The sequence below is a fragment of the Centroberyx affinis genome, unplaced genomic scaffold, assembly GCF_046629955.1.
Source record: "Centroberyx affinis isolate AG114_WGS23_722 - 3 ecotype Tasmania unplaced genomic scaffold, CSIRO-AGI_Caff_v1 ptg001528l_1, whole genome shotgun sequence".
Taxonomy (NCBI): Eukaryota; Metazoa; Chordata; class Actinopteri; order Beryciformes; family Berycidae; genus Centroberyx; species Centroberyx affinis.
In genome coordinates, this window is record NW_027279988.1 from 1 (window position 1) to 24,221 (window position 24,221).

A 24,221-nucleotide genomic window follows, 5' to 3' on the forward strand; every position below is an offset into this window, starting at 1 on the left:
TTCTGTAATGTAAATGAATGTGATTCTTTATTGATCCCACAAGGAATTTCTCTTCATTTGCACTCCTTAAGGCAGCTGATAGGGTTTCAGTGTCTACTTTTTGCAGATGAGAAGCCACTTTTTATGTCATTCAACTAATGTTGATGTTTGCATGTTTCTCCATGCTGCAATGAAAACAACAGGCTTATTTCAGTGAGATGCAACAATGACTGCCAGTAGCCGGCAGGCAGTTTAGACTTTGTTCTTTGCAGTAAAAAGTGGTCACACGGTAGGCTACATCTTGCAGAGTGGCATTTCTCCTCCACAGGTGTTGCCTTCACTGCGCCTCCTGTAGGGAAACCTTTCAGCATCAAGCCGTAAACATGGCTGCTTCTGTTAGGAGGACGTACAACTGTCCGACCACAATAGTTTTCTGTCCATGGGTAATTCAGATCCTGTCAGCAGTTTTATTAAGCAACATGAATGTGGTTATAGCAGCACCGGAGACGGGGATGTGGAGCATTACAATTGTAAATGTGAGTAACGTACTGAAAACACTTGATATTTAACAGCAGCTCGGCTTAGCCCGGCACGTTAGCTAGCTAACCTAGTTATGCAAGCTGGCTATCAGCTATGTTGTTGTTAAGGATCTGACTCTGTCCTGTAATGTTAGCCCTATCTGGCAACAATTGTAGGAATGCGCCAACTGCCTGTAAGAGACCTGGCTAACAAAAGGTGTGCCCTACGATAGAGCAGTATGTTGTTGGTTAGCCCTTACAGGTTAGCCGTGCTATGCCTGATGCGCTAATTCAGACAAGGTTAGCAGTTGGCTAACTAGCTAAAGTTAGCCAGAAAGCCTTTGCCAGGTTATATTAGCTTGATACGTTGCTATGCAGCTGGAACCTCAGTGTGCACCCATGTCCCTAATAACCTTAAGATCAGCTCTCTACATTGAAGACCCCCCATCCCGTTTACAAGATTAATGCAGGTCTACTTCATCTCCTTGATAAACGTTAGGTTACGTGTCACCAAGCTCGGAAGGTGGGAATTCCAACACATCATCACTGTTCAGTTCATGAATACATTACATAGCTGAAGCAGGAAAGTTGGCCCACAGTCAGTAAATACGATGAAGCCCCTCCACTGTGTGTTGTTCATCGTTATTAACATTAGGCATACACCTGGACTTGGTTAAAGGAGAAGTAGGTAACATTTATCAATAATTTAAGAAAAGGTTCAGTTTCCTACTGTGATTGTCCCCTCCTCCATATCCAGTTGCAGTGTAAGGTGAGCTGCCTGGGTCTAAGGGTTTGGTTTTCATGTCCCCCCCTCCCTTTACTCACATACATGATTTGTTTTGACTCTTCCACAGACCTCAAGACCATTGCTTTTAAGGAAATCGATGTATAAAGACACTGACATTAAATTGGAAGGTAGGACATGGAAAACTTCACAGTGTGTGGACTGGTTTGAAGTGAGATCCAAGCCAGGCCTATCATATGAAATGCGCCCATTTTTCTCATGTTTATCATCACTTTCATCTTCATCTTTCAGTCAGCTCCTTTAAATGTCCTGAAGAGATTGCGTTCACCATTCACTGGTATTTAAAATTCTACCCCTGTCACAACGAATTCAATAACATTGAGGTAAGTACAGCAGCACACATTCATACTAGTAATCATAAGGCCTGTCTGTCTAGGCTTGGTTCTATATGAATCAAAGCCTGTTGACATGGAGAGATGGTCTGAATCGTGGCTGTTATTGTCCTTAGGAAATGTATGAGAGAACACCTTTGAGTCGTGGGGAGAGCCTGGATCCCAACCCACTCGGACACGGAGAGTACATTGAACACAAGCACAAGCCCTTACTTTGTCACAGTGACATGAGCACGTTTGCCATGCTCAATGTAAGAGTTTATTTTGTTACATTACTCTCTTCAACATTGTCACCCATTCAGCTTCATGGTATTTTATACCTGTCTGCGTTTGACAACTGTGCGTGTTTTTCAGAAAGCCAAGGCAGATCCACGTCCAGTTACTCCACCTGTGGAGGGCGCAGTGCCAGTAAGAAAAGATAAATGGCCTTCGATTTTGATAGCTTGGTTTGAAGTGGTAGTGAGTTAAGAGAAAGCCTCCAGAGAAATAACAGAACAGCCATAATCAGCCAGTACTGGATGTCTTTAACTTGCTTGCAAAATAGGGTTAATCTTCTGAAATAGACTTATCTGCAATGTGTAGGTGTATATGTGCCCATGATTAATCCTGAACTGTGTGCTATAACCGATAACTGCACTTCAAGGCATTTACTTTTACAATATTACAATTGCAGCTTGATATCAGTAGTGGCAGGTTCTCACTACGTGATTTTAACTTGATTTTTAGGTCTGATTTTGCCACCCCGATTTCAAATTTAGGCTGAGTCTTTGCTGACTCAGCAGATATGAGAGAGTTGACACAGTCGGCATAGCTTAGGGGGTTAAAGGGTTAATTGGGTTAATTTCCCAGTCTCTTGTAGTGTAAGAGGGGTTAAGGACTTTTCACCTCCCAATCAAGTTGCAGACCAGTCAGCATTGCTAAAATTCTTTCAAACTCACTTCATTTCCAAGACTTGAATCTAGACAAATCTGGATGAGGTCCTATAGTGTGAGATGGACGGCACAAATCTCTGACAAACTGGAGATAGCCAATGACATTTGAGCTCGAGACAAAAAATAAATACAAACACGAACTAAGCAAGTTTCTTTCTGTCCTTGTTTGGTGTTATGCAATCTTGAAACGCAAGTGCTTGTGTTTCTGTGAGGTGTCAGTGTTTTGGGCTCTGTCTGAACCCCATCACAGACAGTTTGTGTACGCTCCTCATTGTCAAGTGTGTGATCCAGTCCCTAACTCATTTTCAAGTTTGTGTACCTGTACGACAGAAAGACTAGTAATGTGCTAAAGTGTGTTGTTAACATTAAATGCTTTCTGTTTTCGTAGTCCTTCAAGGAATTTAAAAGTCTGTAGATGGCATTAGATAGAATGCAAGTTTGTAAACACTATATTTTTGTGATACTGCAGGATGAAAATTTTACCAGATGGATTTCCGAGGAGTATAAGAGTGACAGCGGTGCCATAAAGAACAGTAGTGTGAAGCTCAAAGACCATGTTATAGCCACCACATGGAAGGACGGGCCTTACCTGCTCGTTGTTAAGATCGTGTCCAATAAACAAGAGGCCAACTGGAATTTAACAGGTGGGGTCGTTATAACTAATGTTATAACTGACATGGAGGGACATTTACAGCCTTTATTATTTTGCTCCGTTCATATTGTTAATATTTGGCTAATCTCTGATTTTTTTTTTCAGTTGATGTCATAATGAAAGGCAGCCATGGCTTCATTTCTGTCACAGAATGGCCTCTCATGATTGTAAGTAGATTCATTAATGTTTTATCCACTGTATTTTGCTGTGCTGAAAAAGAAAACAGTCATTTGCATGCTATAGCTTTAAAAAGAAGGTTAAGTCATCTAGGCGAACAAGGCTAGAATCCGTCTTTCTGATTTATGTCAGAAACAATCAGCCATTTGTTTTGTGAAATATTTATTCATCAACCGTATGCCCCCATGATTCCTTATTATTCCTTTATTATTCCTTATTCCTTTATGCAGTATTTAATCCCTTATTCCCTGTCTCCAGTTCTACATGGTGATGTGCATAGTGTACATCCTGTATGCCCTGCTGTGGTTTATCTGGGCCGCCTGCTACTGGAAAGATCTGCTGAGGATCCAGTTCTGGATAGCAGGAGTCATCTTCCTGGGTATGGTGGAGAAGGCCGTCTTCTGCGCCGAGTATGAAAACACCAATAGTGTTGGCTCTGCCTGTGAGTGTTTCTACGCCTACCCATTAGCCCTCAGCGTCATAAAAATGCTTTTTGTCCGCCTCATGTGAGATGGGAAGATATTTGTGGTTTTTAAGTGTAATTTTCCTCCTGTTTCTGTTGTCTTTAGCTCCTGGCTTGTTGATCTTTGCTGAGCTGGTCTCTGCCCTCAAGAGAACCTTGGCTCGATTGCTTGTCATCATCGTCAGCCTGGGCTACGGCATTGTAAAGTACGTCAACACGCCTCATCTGTATATACGCCTACTTGTTTGTTAATGGCATTATGAAAAGCCTTCAAATAGACTATAATCTCAAGATCAGGCAATCGACGGTTTCATTTTCTTTGCGTCCATCTTTCCTTCCAGGCCTCGACTAGGGACAGTGATGCACAGAGTGGTGGGGCTTGGTGTCCTCTACTTTGCCTTCGCTAGTATTGAAGGTGTCCTGAGGATTACTGGGGTGAGAAGTGGTTTACATCTCCTATTAAATGCATTATTGTCAGTCAAAAACGTCATATAGTTTATTTTAACCTTTTAAAGATTCATCATAACCTGATATGTGATATAATCCAGAGTTTGAGTATGGAAAAAGTCCTGCGGTTTGGAGTGACCTTTTTTTTATGTTTTTTATTTGAAATCAAGCTGAGCGGCAATGTACTTCCAGATTATGATTTGTATGTTTTCTTGATGTGGGTGTCCGTTCACTGAAGGGTCGGGACAATGGCCCGGCTCTCATTACAGCCATTGCTCTGGCTGTGATTGACTCCTGTTCCATCTGGTTCATATCCTTCCAGTATACTTTTCAACGTCACACCAAAAGCCAAAAGAAATTTCCCACTGTCTGTGATTATTCTAATTTCATAATAACAAATCAGACACGTTTGTTATTTAACTGAGCTCAGTGATTGTAAGAACTGGAGCTGTGTTCTTGCCTTTTGCTTTGGGTGATCTTTTTTTAGTTTCCTCTTTGCTCTCTGGTGAAAGGTTCTGTATCTCTCTCACTCCTGACCTTTTTCTCTCTCTTTCTCTTTGTGATTTCTCTACATCTCATCTTGTCCTGTTTGTTGTATCCTCCGGTCCTGCTCTGTCCTCACTTCTCAGGCGAAAGACTCTGACTTGGCCCTGCTAGCCAACATTCCCCTGGCTCTGCTTGACTCCTCTCTATGCTGGTGGATATCCTTTGGTGTACCTGTTACCTTTCCCTGTGTGGGTCTCCTCTGCCCCTCACCTCCTTCAGTCACGCCCAAAGTAGACCAAGAGAAGCCGTTTGCTTTTCTCCCCAAAACATTAGCAGTCATAGGGCGCTTAAAATGCAGGTTGGCAGATAAGACATGAGGAACTACCATGTATGAAACAGTAATCTGACAAATACATTTCATGTAGCATTCAAAAACCATCACTAAGTTTGTCACATAGTGGTGGTTTTTAAATCTTGTTACTTTGTCGCTGATGAGCGCTCTTGGTCTGAATTGGGTGTAGTGGATTGATTCCTATAGAGGCTGTGCAGTGTGCATGCCAACCCACCACCTTTTACAGGTGCTCCTGCTAAAAGGCTTAAAGTAGAGCGATTTTATACCTAATGATTTTTAACCTTTTTTGATTTGATACATGTACAAATGCAGTTATCCACTTTATTAGGTACACCTAGCTAGGGCTGGGTAGATCTTTTTCAGCAGCATGTTCTTTCTGTGAACATCCCGTTCCACCTCATCCCAGAGGTGTGCTGACGGATTGTGATCTGGGGACTGTGCAGGTCATCGGAGTAAACTGAAGCCACTGTCCTCACTGTCTCTCCATCTTGAGACGACGGTGCGTTATCCTGCTGGAAATATCTCTTTGACAATAGTTAGACTGGACATGAAGGGATGCACCTGCTCAGCAGCAATGTTTAGATACACCGTGTTCAAGTGATGCTCAATTGGTAAGCGACCTAATGTCCGGCAAGAAAACGTTCCCTACACCATTACACTACCATCACCAGCCTGTATTGTTACGCCAAATTCTGACCCTGACATCAGCATGTCAGAAACCGGGATACGTTGAACCAGGCTACATTTTTCCACTCGTTTCCACAGATTATGTGGCCACTTTAGCTTCATGCCCTTCTTTTCTGACTTCTCTCATCAACAAGGTGTTTTCACCCATAGGACTGCCAGTGTTTTTTGTGAACCACACCTTTTTCAGTAAACTTAGTAGCCACTGTAGTACCATTTGGAATCGGCACACCAGACACCAATATTCATACCACGTTCAAAATCTAAATTAGATCAGGCATCTTACCCATTCAAATGTTTAGTTGAACAATAACTGAATGGATTGCTTTATATGTATGCCTCATTTATTTGAGACTCTGAGAGGTGTACCTAATAAAGTGGATTGTGTAGAATTGTATGATTGTAAAGAAATAATGTAATATATTGATATTATGTATACACACACGTATACACACTGTATGTTATAAGGGCTGTTTGTTACGTTGTATAATGGTTATTATGTATTGCCTGCCATGTGTTTACCTTGACTGCTACTAACATATTTGTCAGCCTGGCACAAACCATTAAGACACTGAAGCTGAGGAGAAACCCTGTCAAGTTATCTCTCTACAGGCATTTCACCAACACACTAATATTTGCTGTCCTGGGTGAGTGGTATGACTACTCTTGCAATTAGATTAGAATTTAAGAGCTGTGCCGATGGTCGAGATTTGTCATTATTTCTATTTAAAACCAGTAAGAAGAGAAGGACCAGTTATGTTTGACATCCTTAAGACAAGAACACTTTTGTTTGTCTTCCTCAGCTTCCATCATTTTCATGGGGTGGACGGCAAAAAAATTCCGGCTAGCAGATTGCCAGTCTGTGAGTATCGATTGGCACAATCACTGGTCTTAGATGTTTTTAAAAATACGAATTAGGTCTGCATTTCCAAGGTCATTATTGTTGAGTCTTAATTTCGGACCTTTTTGTCGCTCCCTGTGGAAAGGATTGGATTGAGCTGTGGGTGGACGATGCTTTCTGGAGGTTCTTGTTCTCCATCATACTGTTTGTCATAATGTTTTTATGGCGACCATCTGCAAACAACCAAAGGCAAGTACAGACCCAGGCTTATCAATTTCCCAAACTAATAAGTACTGGACTCAATGCTCTTTACTTTTTTCTAGCAGTGGTTTGTGGCTCACTCACTGTTGCTGTCCCCAGGTATGCTTTCACACCGCTCATGGATGACTCCGATGATGAGGAGATTGAGGAATTCCTTGCCTCTGCAAATCTAGGTATGGCAACATCATGGAAATGTTACACCGTTATCCAAAATGTAACAAGTGCTTTTGAGGGTTTTGAGGGTTTAATAGTTTTTGCTTCATTTATTCACAGCTGACGGCATAAAGTTGAGAGCAGCTAAAAATGAGACAAATGGCACCGTGAAGCCTGCAGCAAACCCAGTCAGTGTCCAACTGCATCACAGTTCTACTGTAGCTTTACATCACATACTTGTGCTCTATTTGCTTTCTTAACTCTTTTGCATTTATAATATAGTAGTCCAAGTTGAGGAAATGCAACTATACACAAGTTGACATATTTCAACAGATGGCAGTATTTAGTCATTTTTCTCTTTTTCCACCTGTCCAGGATGAAGACTTGAAGTGGGTGGAGGATAACATTCCTAGCTCTCTTACAGATGTGTAAGCATCACATATTTATTGATCCAGCAAAGTGTTTCCTTACACGGCATGAGACACTGTAATGTTCTAATATCCCACTCCTTTTGGTCCTGTCTGTCACTGCAGAGCTCTACCAGTCCTGCTAGACTCAGATGAGGTATGGATTGTGTTACTTATGTATAATACTATTACTTAATCTACAAAACAGGATTTACCTATGTTGTTCGTTTGACCTTAGACGGGTCAGTTTAGATTTGTGGACATGAGTAAGTCTCTCCCAAAGCTAGAAACAAAATAATTATGACTGGCTTAATGATGCCAAGGGACAAATCCTAGAGCTGCACCATTGACAGTGACATGAGAACCTGGTAAATAATATACTATATATTATGCCTATCATTTTCCAGGAAATCATGACTACAAAGTATGAGATGTCAAAGATGGAGTGACACAGAAACGTTTCCAGCCATGGGTGGGCACAGAGGGAGATTCCAGCGGCTATCCCCGACTCCGCTGTGCTCAGCGGGGTTTTCTCCAGGGTTTTCCGGCAAGGTGGTGCTGGGGTGCCATTCAGTTTTTCAGGGGATCCTCCTGTTGTGCTGCAAATTCACATGTTTAATGCAGGCAAGTGTCAAACCATTTTGGGAGACCCGCTGCTCATCTCCCCGACCCGTCAAGAATGCTGGACTGTGCAAACATAGTCAGCTTGCCTCTTGTTCTCCACAAGAGGAAGGCGATATGTCTTGTCACCAACCAAACATTTCCCTGATATTATCAGTTTTGAGCCTTCCTTTCCAAAGAGATTGTTTCATTTTGTATTCAATGCTGTATTTATTTGTTTTGGGGTTTTTTTTCATGTGAAATTATTTTATCTAAGCATTAAGAACAGTGGGCCTCATGGATGAACATGGATGTTAAATTTATTTTAAGTGTCTTTCGGCATCCAGTAATTATTTTACAGTGCGCTACTTTATGAAGTGATAATGAAACGCTGATCAGCAGCATCAGTTGCAAACTGCACACATTGGTTGGTTGTAATAAAATAAGGAGATGATTATGAGAGAGGGATGAGTTGGGAATTGAGAATTGAAATAACCTTTTTCAGCATTAATGAATAATGATTTATCCAAGCCAACATTGCATTTTGTGCAGAGGTAAGACAGAGAATTTGACACCATTGAGGTCAGTGGTTAATGATTTACTTCAAACAGGATCTTTTTTTCATACTAAGCGATGTTCATTAAAGACGTTGTGCACCTGGGAAAGCAACTGCATTAAGTGATGCATGTCCATGTGGCTGTGAGTGGTCTGAAGCACACTTTTTTATGTTTTGTTTTTGATACCAGCGCACAAATCTGAAACTTAAATAAAAAAATGCTCTTATGCACCTTCCAAGATCAAAGCTGTGCCTGGCTCTGGTATGAGGCCTAATCTGTTACCGTAATTGGGTACAACATGTATGAAAGTGTTGTTTAGCCTCTTCAGAGGTGAAATAGTATTAAGTCTCAGAGTGAAACTACTCAGCATCCTCATTATTGGTGTGTGAGTGAGTGGGGAGAGAGAGAGACTATGCAGTTTAGTGTTTAGTGTTTGCAGTAGTGTCGAATTGGGGGTTTGCAGTCAGTTGAGGCAGTCATGCTCATGTTGTGAATCTACTGTATGTGTGTGGGTGGGTGAGGGAGGGGGACTTCTGACATAAAGAGCAATATATATCTGTTGATATTGAGGGTTGCCCTCCCACCCTCTTCTACCTGTTCTTTCATTATTTATTTGTGTTCAAAGTGTACTTACAAATTGTAAAAGTCTTTGTTCACTCATGTTTACTCTGAGTATGTGTATAATAATGTATGCTTCCTTTTTACTCTGACTTGGACCCTCAACAGACTCTCAATGTTTTAAGCAAATTCTGGCTTGTTTGTTATTTTCATGCAGGTTTTACTTTCTTTGCCGATGAAATCATTGTGATGGTTTCACAAACACTTTTATAGCAGTTATGTTAGCTCATATTAGTCTTAATATATTTATTTTTTTTGAATTGTCTTTGAAGATAGCTGGCCTGGTGCTGGTGCCAGCCTGTATGGAGTTTGAAAACTGTTGTCTTCAGGTGTGTTGTCTTCAGTTCATGTGGTGGCAGGACTTGTAATCTCATCTGTCTGGCCCATCCTGCACTTTGAAGCACTAGAGAATCAAAGTTATGAGTTGCAGCACAAGCTCCTCACCTGAATGGGTTTATAATGTCATTATTAAGATTTTCCCCCAGTTTTGTATAGGTCTAGATACTCTGTGTGTCAGAGAAACCTGGAAATCTTTGTGCTTATGATGGCAAGTCATTTTTCTGTTATGTAAAACTATTGCCACCTGCCTTGGACCTTGATTATTTGTACAGATGGGCTTTGGCTGACTCCTGTTATTTCATAATTCCACAGGTGGAGAGGTGGCTGGATAATATGACTTGCCTTTTTTTTCAGGGGTTCAACTTCGGAAGTGGGCTTGAACTTTTCATACCAGCAATTTTTCTGTCTCTCTTCCTTCTGATGAAGTGTGTACACCCAGATTAAACATAAATTGGACACAGAGGTATTTGTTCTCTGATCTATGATTTCAGTATTAAGTGGAAATAAAAAAATATATTTTACCAAGATACTTTTAGTGATCTTGCCACATCAGTTAAAATCTGTTTCTTTATAAAGCTGACTTGCAAGCAGGTTCCAATAGGAAAGTTACCATAAGAAACCACAGAATGAGTTGTGGATCGGCTACTCTGTTAAAAAATATAAGGATGAATTTTAATGAAACACAGCAAATTGGGTTGGAATAATGAGTGGAAAACTTGAAGGAAGCATGTTTTTTCAGCCAGTGACTGAATGAAAATATAAACCTCAGGTCTCAGTCAGGCCATTAGCTGTTAATAGGCTTTTAACTAAGGGCTGAAACATGTGAAATCTAAAAACTCCACATATTTGTCATGTCACGATTACAAGTTATTTTACAAATATCAGTTATTACACACTGCTTTCTCTTTTAATTATACCATTTAAAAACCAAGGGCAAGTGTACATTTACATTTTTGCTCAGTGTTGACATCACTTCATGCCAGGTGCAGGGCTAAAACAGACCAGCTTGAGAGTCTGTACCCTTCTCCTTTATTGAAGATTGTGCTGCAGCCTCTGCTGCAGTCTTATGGGCTTCAAAGACCTACGTTAACTGTGTTTTGGAAAGCCTGCATACTTCAATTCCAAGTACAGGGTTATGAAGTCACCATAAAACCAACAGGATCTCTCTGTGGACACAAACAGGAAAACAAGCCCTCATTAGGAGAAAAGCATTGTGGGGACCAGAGCCAGAGAGCCCGATGCAGCCCAGGTTCCCCTTAACTGAGATTTTTACATGAGAAATTTCTCAGATGTAGAGAAAATTCTGAGATCATACCAGTCAGCCCCCGACGAACGGTCAGAGTTTTGGTCCCATTTATCTATCATGCAAATGCTTTCTTTCCCAGCTTGTCAGTAAGGTTGAGCCTGGTCTTGTGTTTCAAGCATGAGGTTTCATTGTGTGACCTGTTATGCCAGACAAAAGGCCACTTTGACGCAAGCAGAGATCTTCATTCTCCTCTCCTTCACTCTCACACACTTCTGGATTCTTTCCAAACATTTATCCCACATGAAAGATGATCCACAGGCGACCTCTCCCCTTTCCTGCATAATAAAAGTAGAGGAAAATGCCTCTACTATGCCTTTCATTCTGAACGGACCCACTGACAACACGTGCCTCTTTTCTGTTTTCCTAGGGATTCATAGAGTGAGAGAGAGTATCTACTGTTTCATTTCAAAATGACTTATGGTTTTATGTATGGCATTGTTTGAATGGGCAAAGCGGAGAGATGTTGTTTCAGGAGGATACAGTATATAGCTCATGGTTTAGCAATTCCCTTGGAATCTCAGGAATTTGAAATTATTGTTTTTTCTCCCTGTTTTTTGTGAAAAGCTACAGTATGTGCATTTTATAGGTGTCATATGACCAAGAATATTTCTTTGTCAAACTATGGACTCTGAGCCCCAAAATCACCATCTTTCTTACACTTGGAAATAAAATATAGGCTTACATCAGTGGAAAAAAAACAACTTTGTGCTTTTGCCTCGAGGCCCTTAGTGTGAGGAATGTATTTTTATCATTACTCCCAAGCAAATGGCTTGTGTTATGTCGCTGAGCGCTCTCCAATTGTCCCCAGCAATATCCTTCTGCCTCAGAAATGGCTGAAACATGTGAACATCAAACAGCCTGAGCACGAGCTTGGAACAAAAGCTGCAGTGTGAGCTAGTGGCATGATTACTGAAGGAAGTGAGGCAGCACACATTGTCACACATTTTCATTGTCATGTGTTTCGCTCCTCACCACCCGCTCCCTCCTAGTAGCATGCAGCTCTTTTGATCTTTTATTACAATCTAAACCCCTGGATGGAGACGTGAGAGGAGCAGGACAGAGCAGAGGATGACAGGAGAGCACATGTGGTGAACATTAACCATCCTTTAACCACTCATCTGAATGTGCTCCAGTGTTTGATTATAATTTCAAATGGGAGCTATTAATTAGTTTGCCATTCAGTCATTAAAATGCATTCGTAATGGATGTATAATGTAGAATGAAAACAACTATTATCACAAAGATATTTGATAGCACACTGTTTAACATCAAGTAAGACAGTTCTAACAAACACTGAAATATTAGACTGACTTTATTTCACTTAAGGAAAAGCAGTTATGCAGAGACTAATTAAAATACCAGATATATTGTGTAGTGCATTGGCTTGCTTGCCAAATCATTTTTGATTCGAGTATAATTACACAATGTATTGATAACATACAGAATATGAGTAATAGAAGAAAAATGCCCAGGTGCAGTACTGCATCTACTGTTACAAAACCCTCCCTTAGCTGGTATGATAAATGGTTCCTTTAACAAAGCAAGCCAGTAAAAAACAAATATACAGTATATAAAGGAAGATAAACACACTGCATATATTACAATGTAAAAACCAGCCACAATACTTCCAATAAATTAGAGCCACAGAAGCACTAATGTCTTATAGGGATTCATGACTCTCATCATTAAAGCTAGGGCAGTGCATCAGCCCCAGGGCCCATTCCTGAGCTACACAGAGAATCTAAGATGGGACCAAAAAACAGACATACAAGCAACAACAAAACAAAATGGTATCAATCCCAACTCGCTGTTTTGCTTTCGTTTGGCTAGTAAATCTTATTCACACATTCAATCACTCACTCAATCAAACTCTCAGTCACATCATCAGCTCGTACTGTCTCAGCTTCAAACACCATGTATAACTGCTCTTGTTTTATTGCCATATCTTGTTATATTCATAATATAACTGTTACAGATTGGCTCCTCCCTCCCTCACTCTTTTACTGATTTTCAGACCTCAAAGCATGTTTGGCCATTGGGGAAACGCACGCCAGCGACTGGCTGCCCAGACGAATGTATTTGTGATAGGGGAAGATGTTACAGTATCATTAAACTCAGTGCCCATTATACACTCTTCCTCATTCCTCGTTGTCCTTCTGTCTCAAGTCTTCCTCCTTCGGAAGAGCGTCCTCAGAAGTTATGAGGTGAAACCAGAACGCGGACCTTGGCCACGTGCTTGGCCTGAAAGGTGCGGTCGGCGTACTCGGACATGTCCACGTCGACGCTGATGTCCTGCGGCCCGCGCAGCTGCTGAACCAGTATCAGCTCACCGGTCTGTCTGTCCGAACGCTGCATGACGAACATGCCCCGCGAGTTGCCCCCCACGATGCCGAAGCGCAGGCTGTCTGGCCCGGTGCGTCCGGGGGCGGAGGCGGTAGCCATGCGGAAAAGGGTGGCCGGAGTCTGCAGGTTGGAGGGCAGAGACAGGTAGTGGAAGGACACGGTCTTAGGGGCCAGGTGGCAGGAGCGGCTGTCCATGGGGCAGGGGTTTCTCTCACATTGACTGCGGGACAGAAAAACAGCAAACATGAGAGCCGCAATGCAGACCAAAGTGGGAAAATGTTTGCCATTCTTGGTGTATTTGTCCAGACAGCTAGTCATCACACAGCGTGGCCATTTTGTTACAGAGAAACCTGGTACATGAATCGGTTACATAATTATCCCCGTGGGAAAATAAATACAGAGCTAAAGTATTCAGAATTCTTTCCTTGTGACTTGCACACACATGCATACACACACCAATCAGTCAAGTGCCCTACATTCTTGCATCATAGCAGGCTGTGAACTTTTTTCTGCTTTGCAGGACGGCACACTTCAGGACAGGAAACATGGGGCAAACAGAGAGAGAAGATGACATTTGTGCCAACATGTTGTGAACTTGCCCTCCGTCTCCTCTGCATACTCTCAGACCCTGCAGCTCACTATCTTGCTTCCCCTCTCACATAAACTGTCTAACTCGATTCCCCGCTTTATTTCCTCTTTCAAGTTTTCGCCATAACATTTGTTCATCCACTGCTGGCAGCGGAGCAGTATTTTACCACATTGATGGTTCAGTAGGGGCAGACAGAGCTACATTTCATGCCCTTAAATGAGGCAGTTTGCCGATGACTGGCAAATATACTGTTAGAATGAGGCCAAGAGTGCTTGGAAGTTGTAATGTCTCTGATCGTTTGGCAGGGACAGAAAGGCTGTAGAAAGTCCAGTTTTAAAAGAGAAAAACATCATCCAGGGAGGTTTTGTTGAGCGTGCATGCTCGTAGTCAGGAACGCCTTGCTTCACTACAGTTACACACAGTTGTACTATTAGCCATTAAGTTGCTCCACTGGAGAAATTGGGGCTTTAGTGCCTTGCTCAAGGGCATCTCTCCAATGATACGTCTGTCCAGCCCTTAGGCTCCGCCACCGTCAAAGTTGTGTCTATGATTTGCAATGCAAAGGGAAACTTAAAGCTGATGACAATGAAGATATGATCCTGATTTATTTTTACAGAGAGATGAACCCAGGTACGCACAGACAGACAAACGGGACAAACTGGGGTATATCCACTCACAAGGGAGACGTCTTGACGTAGCTAATGTTGCCGTGAGAACGGGGGCACTCCGGGTTGACACACTGGAAGCCTCCCCCCATGTTGATACAAGTTGTCCCTCGACTGCAGTTGTGCTGCTGGCTTAAACATTCATCCACATCTGGAAGACAAAACAGCGAAGGCATGTAAGAATAAGCAGAGAGAGAGAGAGAGAGTGGAAAGGAGAAAAGACAGTTTTCTACCCGCCTGGCTGTCTCCCTGCTTCCTGGTTACCACAGTCTGAGCAGGGGGTGCTATGCTGTGATTGTTTATTTGGTTCTTCAGTTTAGTCTCCCCCAAACGCCTCATGTCCTAGAGATCCCTTCTGCTGGGAAAGGGTGAGCTCATTCATTCCACTGGCAAGCATTGTAAGCTTCAGGGGTGCAAATGAAAGCAGGAGCGATGTCTGGGGCTGACAGACACCTCTGCAGGAACTAAGGACTCCATTGCTCCAAGCCTCTCCCCATCCTCCTAAATGTGGTGACCTAATGGATCGTGCAGAGTAAACCGTAGGTATTCCTCTCTGGAGCTACAGACCCAGCCTGATCCGTGGCCAGGGCCCTGTGAATGAGCCTTTGTCCTCAGCTCCCTGCTGCCACTCACCCTCGCAGCTCCGCCCATCTGGGAGCAACTTGTAGCCGCTGGGGCAAGAGCAGTGGTAGGAGCCCGGGATGTTCACACACTCATGGACACACAGCTTCCCTCCTTGGTCCAGCCGGTAAACTTCACACTCATTCACATCTGTCAAGGGAGAGAAAAAGAAGTGTACATGTCCATGTGTGCCTTACACACTCATCACATGACCATGCACGTGGCAAACACTGGATGTGCATAAAAAAGTAAGAGGGAGGGAGGAAATGTGTAGGATACAGGAAACAATAGAGATATATGTCTCTATCTGGTTTTCTTTGCAGTTTTATGGACAATCCAAAGGTGTCCAGTGTCATGGACATCTTTGGAACAGTTCTGGTGTCAAAATGTTACTGAACCAATTGTCTCTTAAAAGCAACTTAACTGTGACCTAAATGGATACTAATCAGCTTGTGAGCTCTCGAGAGGATTAATTTGTTTGTGACAGATTGCTTCACAGATTACCCTCATTTGAAACCTCAGATCTTGTAATTCACTAGACGAGGGAGAGATTCATGTATTTAGGCCCACGTCATTTCAGCAGCAGGTGGTGTAGTGAGTAGGGAGGCCACCCATCAACCAGAGAACCCCTGTGCGAACCCCCATAACAGCAGGTATCTGCCCTGATGAAATGTCTTTGAACAAGAAACTGAATCTCTGCCAGCTCCAGGTCCGCTGATCTGTAGCTGAGCCTGACCTCCCAGTGGAGGGGAGCAAGCAAAAGGAGAATTTCCCTACTGGGATCAATTAAGTATCACATGATTATGGCTCACCCTGGCAGATGCTGTTGTCGGAGGTGCCACTCATGTGAAAGCCTGCGTCACAGCTACAGTGTTGGGCTCGGTCCACTTTGGCACAGCGGGGCCTGCGGCTGAATGCGGGGTCATTCATTACACTCCACTCAGGTGGTGCTGTACACAAGAGGAAATGTGAAAGATAGAGCTTAGCCTTCAACTTGTGATAACCTAATGAGGACATGTGCAACACGTGCACAGCTGCAAACTTAACAATGATAACAAGACAAAAGGCAACAGTGAACACGTTGTCCCCCAATAACCACGAATGATGTGGTCCCCCTTCACTTCCAATCAGTAACAAATACATCACCTTCTAGTCTAATTTTGTGGTACTGACCTGTCTGGGTTTGGTGCTGGCAGTGAGAGCCGCTCCAGTTCTGGGGGCAGGTGCATTTGTACTGGTTAACGCCTTCCACACAGGTACCTCCATTTTGGCAGGGGTTACTGGCACACTCACTCACATCTGTGGGTATGGGAGAGAGTTCCCATAACAACTGTGGTGTACTGGTTGAGAACTTGAAGCATAACTCCATTTTCAATCTGGATCCTATTTTCCCATCATTTTCCATCATACCGATTGATTCTGACCAAAATCGCATCAGTTGCTTCACTATCAAGCTGCTTACATCTTGCTTGCCTGGGTGTGCGGCTCTCCAATACAGTCCTATAGGGACAACAGACACTCCAAAAATCAACCCCTCTCTGTAATCTCTGTAATCAACACCTCTGTAATGAGACATCTTGGTAAAAAAAATGAAATTGAAAATGATAGTCCTGCCTTTCTCAGACAGTTTTGATGCTACTTTGGCCATTACTTTACTTAAGCACTTCCTTGTGTACTCTTTACCGGCCAGCTGCAGCTGCCGATCTACATGCACTGCTGTGTAAAGTCCTGCAAAAGAAATAGTGAATGTTGGACAGCTAATAATATGATGAACCCAGTGTGCTTCTGCCAAGCTTGAAAAATAAAGAGGTCCAGGTGCTCAACTCTAGACTGAGAATGTAGAATATTTCTTAGCCAGAACAATTCAAAATTGACTCATAGGCTCTGAGGAAAGCTTACCGCCAAAACATCAGTCTGTCTGTGGTCCCAAAGTGCAGACTTACGAGTGCTCTTGTGTTTTCTTTTTTCACGGACAGTGAATATTGAAATGTCCTGGCTAAGAAGTATTCTAAATAGTGAAAGTTGCCATGGAGAAACTGAAGATTGAATGTATACATGTCTCTTTACAGTGTGAGTGTCAATATGTTGACAAAGACATGCTTTGAGCCTTGGCCTTATAGGACTGTGTTGGAGAGCTGTGCACCCAGGCAAGAAAGACATAAGTAGCTCTATAGTGAAGCACTTGATGAGATTTTGGTCAGAATCAATCAGTATAATGGAAAATGATGGGAAGGTAGGGTCATCGGCGAAAATGTCCGATTGAGAGACTATTCAGAGAGTCTCATTTGGCTCTCCAAACAGAGTTCAGGACCATCAGACAGACTGGTATGTGTGAAGGTCCTTTAGATTCCACTGAAAAACATTGGAGGACAGTGTGTCACTTGTAATAAAATACAGAAATAGTGAATCAGCCTCTGTAAGCCCTTCCTGTCTCCTATCCACCTGGGGCTGCGATGACAGTTGGTCTGCCCAGGCTTGATAACTGATACTTCAGAATGAGAGACTGCTACTGTCATTTATGGACACAGTTAGTCAACAGTAAGTCAATATTTCCCTTTTATTTGTACTGTATTGACATTTGTGGACCCCAGGAAGATGGTCACCTTGATGGCAGCTAATGGGGATCTTAATAAAAGTATAATAAAATAAAATCCATCACCCTGTTGACAGTGAAATGAAATCCAAATGTTTTAATCAGTGTTGTTACAGTATATGGATGCAGACGCTGTTTTTTATTCACACACTTCTAGCAATGTAACGCCACCTGGGGCAGTGGCACAGAGGAAAGAGAATACAACCATACAAACATCTTTATTGGAAGATCACTGTGAGCGCTGTTTTCCATTAGCAGAATAGGCAAAGTGGTTTGCTGTCAACACCTTCACCATCCTTTCCTTTTAAAATGGCTCAGGTTTATAGCGATTCCACTCAGGTTCTCACACTAACTTCACTCGTACTACTTTACAAGAGCTGTTATGGCCTCCACCCTCAACCCGTGGAAATTCATTGGTATTACTGTAAATGCCTTTGATTGTGAGAGCAATAAGAGGAGAGCAGTATGGGGCAAAAGGAGCTGGGTAAAATATTTCCCACATGGCAGAACAGAGACATCTCAGCATGCTTAGAGCACAGATCCATTCATTCATCTGCAAATGTTTAGCTTTTAATCATAAACATTACCCTGTTCTGCACCATTTAAACCTTGAACATTTTCCATTAATTGTGGTCAAACAGTGGCTGTAAAGAAAGATGTGATGTAATTATGGACTCTAACCCCGTACGAAACCTACTCATTAAAAAGAGATGCAGAACTATTGCAAACTGTTGACCAACAACAGAAAGCAAGACGGTACTACAGATTTGGGAGACAATCCTTTCACTGCTCTAAACCTGTTCTGTCTGCTGAGTTTAGGGAAAAAATGGACAAATAGCACAACATGCCCTGTCATCATTGTTTGTGTAGTCAGCTCTCCGAGGTCGGCAGATGTGCAAAAAGTTATGAAGCACCCACCACTGCCTGAGCTTCAGGTCTGAGGCCACTGTATATTGCATGACCACCAATCCCACTGCTGTTTATTTGGCTTCCCCGGGGGCCGCCACAGGAGTATAACATGTAAAGGCCCACTTCACTCTCCTGGATATTTTTAAACTCTATTTGACATCAAAGTTTTTCACACTCTATCAATAGTGCTTTTTAAGCAAGACTAAATTTAGACCTTTTGGCTTAAAAAGAAGCACAGAGATAATACTGTGCAGGGTTGAGCCTTTTCGTGTTGTTTTTACCCGTGAACATCAACAAACTTATGCACATTTGAGGCACAACTGAGTGTGCCGCTTGGAATTTCTGGAAGAGTGCCACTGGTGAAGGCTGAAGGAGCTATCAATAGCATGCTTAGCATACTTGTGTGCTATCGGACCATGGTCTCGGTATAATGTGTGGACCTAACCCCGTCCAGCGGGACCCCTGTCAAAGAACCAGGGAAACATGAGCAAGGGGGGGGATTATCTTACAGTAGCCCAACCACCTCTGTTCATGAGCAGCAGAAACACAGAGGGGAAGGCACCCCACAGTGGAATGCAGTACAGGTGTTTTTCTGTGTTCCAAGACATTTAATGCCATTTTAACGAGGGCTTCATTCAGTGTGGCTAGGAGCTCCAGCCACCCTAAAGAATGGCCCTTTTCTTTGCCTGTCTTATCTGTTTGTGCGAGGAGCCCCTCTGGGCTCACGGGCTGCTGTCTCTTTCAGCCTGGCATTCAGGGGCTGCTGAGCCAAGGTCATCCTGAATGGCTGTGGGGATTTTTCCTCAACAGGCTGAATAATGCGCAGACATAGCAGTCCTGGCCCGAGGCATTCCACCAATTCATAGAGAGGTGGCAATGGATACAAGCTGAGTGGATGAGCGTGTGTGTGTATTGGGGGGGGGTAAACAGTTCTTAATCCTATGATAGAAACACAACTGAAGTGAGACTGCATTCCTCTCCTTATTCAGTTGTTACTAATACTAACAAGTCCCTCCTCTCGCACAATAGTTAAAAGTGAGGGTTTGTGGCATGTTGTTTTTCAACTATAGCTGGTAAATTGCACAAAACTTTAATGACCATCAATCATCGCCTGTCTTTAATGTGCATGACATTGCTCCATTTTGCTATACAAACTTTGAAGTGAATTAGAGACAAACACAGTAGGGCCTACCTTTACAGATGACACTGACGCCACTCCAGCTGCCATTGTCCTGGCAAACACGTGTCCCAGGACCGACAAGGTGGTAGCCCTGGGAACAAGTGAAATGGACCTCATGTCCCACAAAATACTTAGAGCCAAACTTCCTTCCATGGGTAGGGGCTTCCAGGGAGGGGCAGGTGGTAGGAGCTGTGGGAGAGAGAAAAGGGAGGGAGGTCGGTCACATGCGGAGTAAGCCTCCCTACATCCTCTGGCATTCTCTGCCTGGGGATATACACGTGTCACTGGGCAATGGAGAGCCTTCATGGGAAATGACGGTCCAAATGCTTCATTTAATCCAGCAGAGAACTGGCCATTTTCATGAGGCAGAATAATACCCGCACGGAGCAGTCAAATGTTATGCTATGGTTAATCCAAGACATCATATTGCATGCTTTGGAATTCCATTCTTATATTATAATGTTGTTTGTCTTTGAGGAAAGCGAATGCCTTAGCCAACTAGGAGGATGTTAAAAAACCCTTTCCTGCCTCTTTGACTACAAGTGAATACAACCATCAGTACACTTGACATGCTGGTTGATAAGTCAACATGCCAACTTGTCATTATGTGTAATATGTCATTATGTCATTATGCACAATATCTCAGTATAGTGTAAGCAGTGTTAACCGGGGCAATATCCTAACTGAACAATCAACATACGGTATGTCAATATGTGGATATGGATTTGTGCAATATCTTTCTTGTATATATTGTATATGGGGGAGGACATAGAATTTATATTTATTGGTTATGCTAAATTGTTAATTTGCATGGGGATGGGGTAATGGGACAAAATGCTTTTTTGAGAATGAACAATGCATCATTTAGATAATATTCGCCTCGTGCAAATACTGACCATTTAAATGGGTGGGTGGAATATTTTCACTCTTGTCTATTTCATTTTGTTGAGCCTTTATTGCTGTGGATGAAGAATATCAGCTTCTTCCTTTCCTGCCAAGAACTGTCCACAGAGCTATGGACTGCACTGGTCCATCCCCAACAAATGTCCATTGGCCTCGGTGCCTGCTGCCAAACGACACATTTCCACTTCCTCTTAAGTTGCCTGTCAAGTGCTGAGCTCTGTAACTGAGAGGGCCCTGCTCTGTTGGATGAGCATATGATCCCATAATAGCAGAAGCCTCTGGCTTTCCAAATCTAAATACTGCTGTCATTGAGCAAAAACCATAAGATCAAACAACTGAATGTTCTAAACATGCTATAAATTTGATATTTTGGAATCTTCTATAACTTCAACTTTGCAGTCATTCACTGAACTAAACACCACCCACCTCAAAGAATCATGGTGTCATATCATGCATGAACGTGTAAGGAACCTGTTCTACCATGAAGATCAGCAAAGTACGGGATGCTATAATATCAGTCAACATTGAGATTTATTTACATACTAAATAAATGCTACACGAAGATGTTGATGGCTTGATCAGATGAACAATTCATCGCCTATAATTGAAAAGTTAATTTCGTAATGCTATACAGTACAGTATATCCACTTTGGACATAAATCAAGTTTAACACACCATATCTCTAAAACATACTGGATCCAGACTGTCACAATGCCATACTGTAATTTGTGTCAGTTTTGTGCCATCAGTCATTTTGCGAGAATATGTGTCACTTTTTTAAAATGGAGGATATCTTAACATATCGTGGGCTGGGAATTATAAGCTTCTATCTGGGTGGAGTGCAGTTCTGAGATACTGAGCATCAAAGATTTGGTACACTGTACCATCTGGCAAAACTGACATGTACTTTCTATCTTTTTAAATATTTAACCCCACACCGCACAGCCATAAAATAACATTCAAAGATCATGAATACGTCAATAACTCAATTTTATTAAAAATATGTCAGATAGAAGCTTACAGTTCCAAGCTCACGATATATCATATTTTGACAAGAAGAAGAGAAGCTGATGATGATGATGATAATGGTGATGGTGGTGCATCATATGTGTCGTCCTTTTATTACTCACCAGCTGATTGGTCTGCTTGTGGCAGCTTTGAGACGGAGTTCTGAAGAGCCGCCAGCTTGGACTTCATGATGCGGATACCTTCTGTGAATCGCATCTCTTGGCCCTTCAGAAATTTCTCCATTTGACGGAGCACCCCAACCACCTGGTGCTTATCCATGCAGTTCTGTGAATATAAGCAGTATATTATGCAAACAGTTAAAAAGACTCTTGGCAAAACCATTTAAAATGCAGCGATTTGCCAGCATGAAAACGAGCATAGGACCAAAAATTACCTCAGTTCAACAGTCATAAAATATGGAACATGGGAGGTGAAATACATTAAAGTGCAGCTGCGGAGTCTGATGTAATCAAAGCTAAATCCAGCTTACTGGTGGGTACATGGTGGTTATGGTTACAAAGCTGACATTCCTTCAGCTTTCCTCCACATTAAAGTAGTTTCATTCCCAACCCGGACAACATTTCTATACCTTCATTATACAATGATCCACCCTGATTTCTTTCACAACCCAATTATCCTTTGCATTGCTTTCTACCACTCCCCCCTAGACCTCGTGGCATTCACATGTGAGACGTTACACCATGCACCTCTCTCTTTCTGCTGTCCCCACTCCCACTCCCACCCACACCTCCCCTTCACTTACTACCCCAACTCCAGTGGCAGACACAGCTGGACAAAAGCTGTCTGGCAGATGTCAGTGGGACCTAAGTCCAAAATGCTGGTCCTCTGTATATTTTGCATGGCAGTAGGAAGGCACAGGCTCATTGGATAACAAATCCTGAATGGACAGGCTTTGTATTCAAAATAGCATGGGTGCCGTGAGCAGTTACTTGAGCGCAAAGGCTCGATAAGCCATTACAAAGTTCCTCAGAGAAAGAGCCTCTAATCCCTTCAGAAAAGTTTATTAATCACATGCTCATTGGAAAAAATATCTCAAAAGCAGCATACCTTAAATTCTTGCCCTGGCGTTAAGGGGGATTTGTACAATAACAACTAGCTTCAAGATGTGAGAAATGAAAATTCATTGTGCACATAGTTGAGACCTGTCCACTAGTCAGAACAGTGCTCTGCTCCCTCTACACGCCCCAGGCAAAGGGGAAATGCCACCAGCTGACAAGACAAGAGGAGACTCATATCCAGATGCTACAATAAAACTTTTTTTGCAAATGCCAAAAGGTATCCTATAATTTCTACAGTGGAAAGTGTACAGGCTGCTGTGTTCATCACACACCTTTCAAAGTTTACAGTTACAGTTTACGCTGACAACTTTTTCATACAGATTATTCATACAGCCAGTAGGCTATTAGATGAAGTCTGCATAATGAGCTATATCTGCCAAAAATAATTCACAATGTGTGTGTGTGTGTGTGTGTGTGTGTGTGTGTGTGTGTGTGTGGCATTCTTTATATCAGTGTATCATTTGGCTATTAACTTTGCACAGAATATGTGAATAACTCCAAATCATAGGCTACAATATATTCAGCTTGGCCAGATTTTTCAGTCTGGCAGAGTGACATATAAACACTTCAGTGGGCCTGTTTTCCACATGTTATTGCGGACGTCGGACAAGTCAATTGTTAGTCAAACTGATGTAAAGGCTACTTACCTGAACAACAGCCTGACTATTGTGGATTGTTGCCACACACAGCAAAAGCAAACAGCTGCGTTGAAGAGACAGTGCCATCTCTGAAAGTCCAGTGATAATAATGTAATAGTGTTCCTTATTAGTTTTCTTTCCTCCAAGATTTAGTTCTTCTTCTGTTTCGATGACAATCCAAGAGAACTGCAGATCTCGTGTGAGTTTCCGTCCGCTGGATCCCGGAGGGAGAGGATGCTCATCAGGTGCCTGTGATACAGAGATGCGGCCCCTTATCTGTATCTGACTGCGCCGTTGGATGGTCTAGCCTTCAAGGTCTGCACGCCACCTAGGCTTCCTAAAGCAATAATCCCTCCCACCGACTCAGCGATACTCCCAAAAAGTTAAATTATTCATTCCTCTGTAACAGTTGCCTATCCCAGGCTGCTACGAGTTAGTCACAATATAAAGTCGGCTCTTTGGAAAAATAACCTAGGCTATAATTTCAGTGCAGATTACTTTTTAGAATGTATTTAGACTATTTATGTGTTTGTTTATACTGACACACAGCCATACCCCGGACATAGCGCTTAGTCTATACTATTGTGTCCTTTTATAGTTCCCTCACCTTACAGTCTAACATGTCCGGGTCTCTTTAGGATATGGTATCTTTCTCAAATGTATTTAATAATGACGTAGGATGATGTATTATGAAATGGGTAGCTCCAGTGACTTGTTCTGATTGGCTGAAGCCGATAAACTCACACCTGGGACGCAATTGCCTTGTAGCCTATACAATAAATTA

The 24,221-nt window shown here is 42.5% G+C and overlaps 2 protein-coding genes across 2 annotated transcripts; one reads left to right on the top strand and one right to left on the bottom strand.

Annotated features, from left to right (window-relative positions):
* Positions 1-361: 361 nt before the first annotated feature.
* tmem87b (transmembrane protein 87B) lies at positions 362-10,061 on the top strand. Its single transcript, XM_071527400.1, has 19 exons — positions 362-515; positions 1,352-1,412; positions 1,534-1,625; positions 1,751-1,885; positions 1,989-2,042; positions 3,036-3,210; positions 3,324-3,385; positions 3,654-3,837; positions 3,965-4,064; positions 4,200-4,293; positions 4,935-5,006; positions 6,366-6,474; positions 6,631-6,689; positions 6,814-6,917; positions 7,029-7,102; positions 7,203-7,270; positions 7,458-7,510; positions 7,616-7,646; positions 7,897-10,061. Exons 1-19 carry the CDS (start codon positions 363-365, stop codon positions 7,936-7,938), a joined length of 1,722 nt encoding a protein of 573 aa, XP_071383501.1. The 5' UTR covers position 362; the 3' UTR covers positions 7,939-10,061.
* Positions 10,062-12,257: 2,196 nt separating this feature from the next.
* LOC139650667 (fibulin-7) lies at positions 12,258-23,567 on the bottom strand. The gene is made up of 8 exons (XM_071527408.1): positions 23,447-23,567; positions 21,843-22,005; positions 19,822-19,998; positions 16,301-16,426; positions 15,940-16,077; positions 15,140-15,277; positions 14,519-14,657; positions 12,258-13,472 (listed from the first exon to the last, which is right to left on the bottom strand). Exons 1-8 carry the CDS (start codon positions 23,522-23,524, stop codon positions 13,100-13,102), a joined length of 1,332 nt encoding a protein of 443 aa, XP_071383509.1. The 5' UTR covers positions 23,525-23,567; the 3' UTR covers positions 12,258-13,099.
* Between the last annotated feature and the right edge of the window lie 654 nt (positions 23,568-24,221).

What these genes read in the sequence shown, in the direction of transcription:
- tmem87b (XM_071527400.1), top strand. Translation starts at nt 363, where the DNA reads ATGGCTGCTTCTGTTAGGAGGACGTACAACTGTCCGACCACAATAGTT. An exon ending in ACGAATTCAATAACATTGAG is followed by an intron (nt 1,626 to 1,750) that starts GTAAGTACAGCA and finishes TATTGTCCTTAG; the next exon opens with GAAATGTATGAGAGAACACC. An exon ending in CAATAGTGTTGGCTCTGCCT is followed by an intron (nt 3,838 to 3,964) that starts GTGAGTGTTTCT and finishes TGTTGTCTTTAG; the next exon opens with CTCCTGGCTTGTTGATCTTT.
- LOC139650667 (XM_071527408.1), bottom strand. Translation starts at nt 23,524, where the DNA reads ATGGCACTGTCTCTTCAACGCAGCTGTTTGCTTTTGCTGTGTGTGGCA. An exon ending in ACAAGCAGACCAATCAGCTG is followed by an intron (nt 19,999 to 21,842) that starts GTGAGTAATAAA and finishes TCTCTCCCACAG; the next exon opens with CTCCTACCACCTGCCCCTCC. An exon ending in AGATGGGCGGAGCTGCGAGG is followed by an intron (nt 14,658 to 15,139) that starts GTGAGTGGCAGC and finishes TTTGTCTTCCAG; the next exon opens with ATGTGGATGAATGTTTAAGC.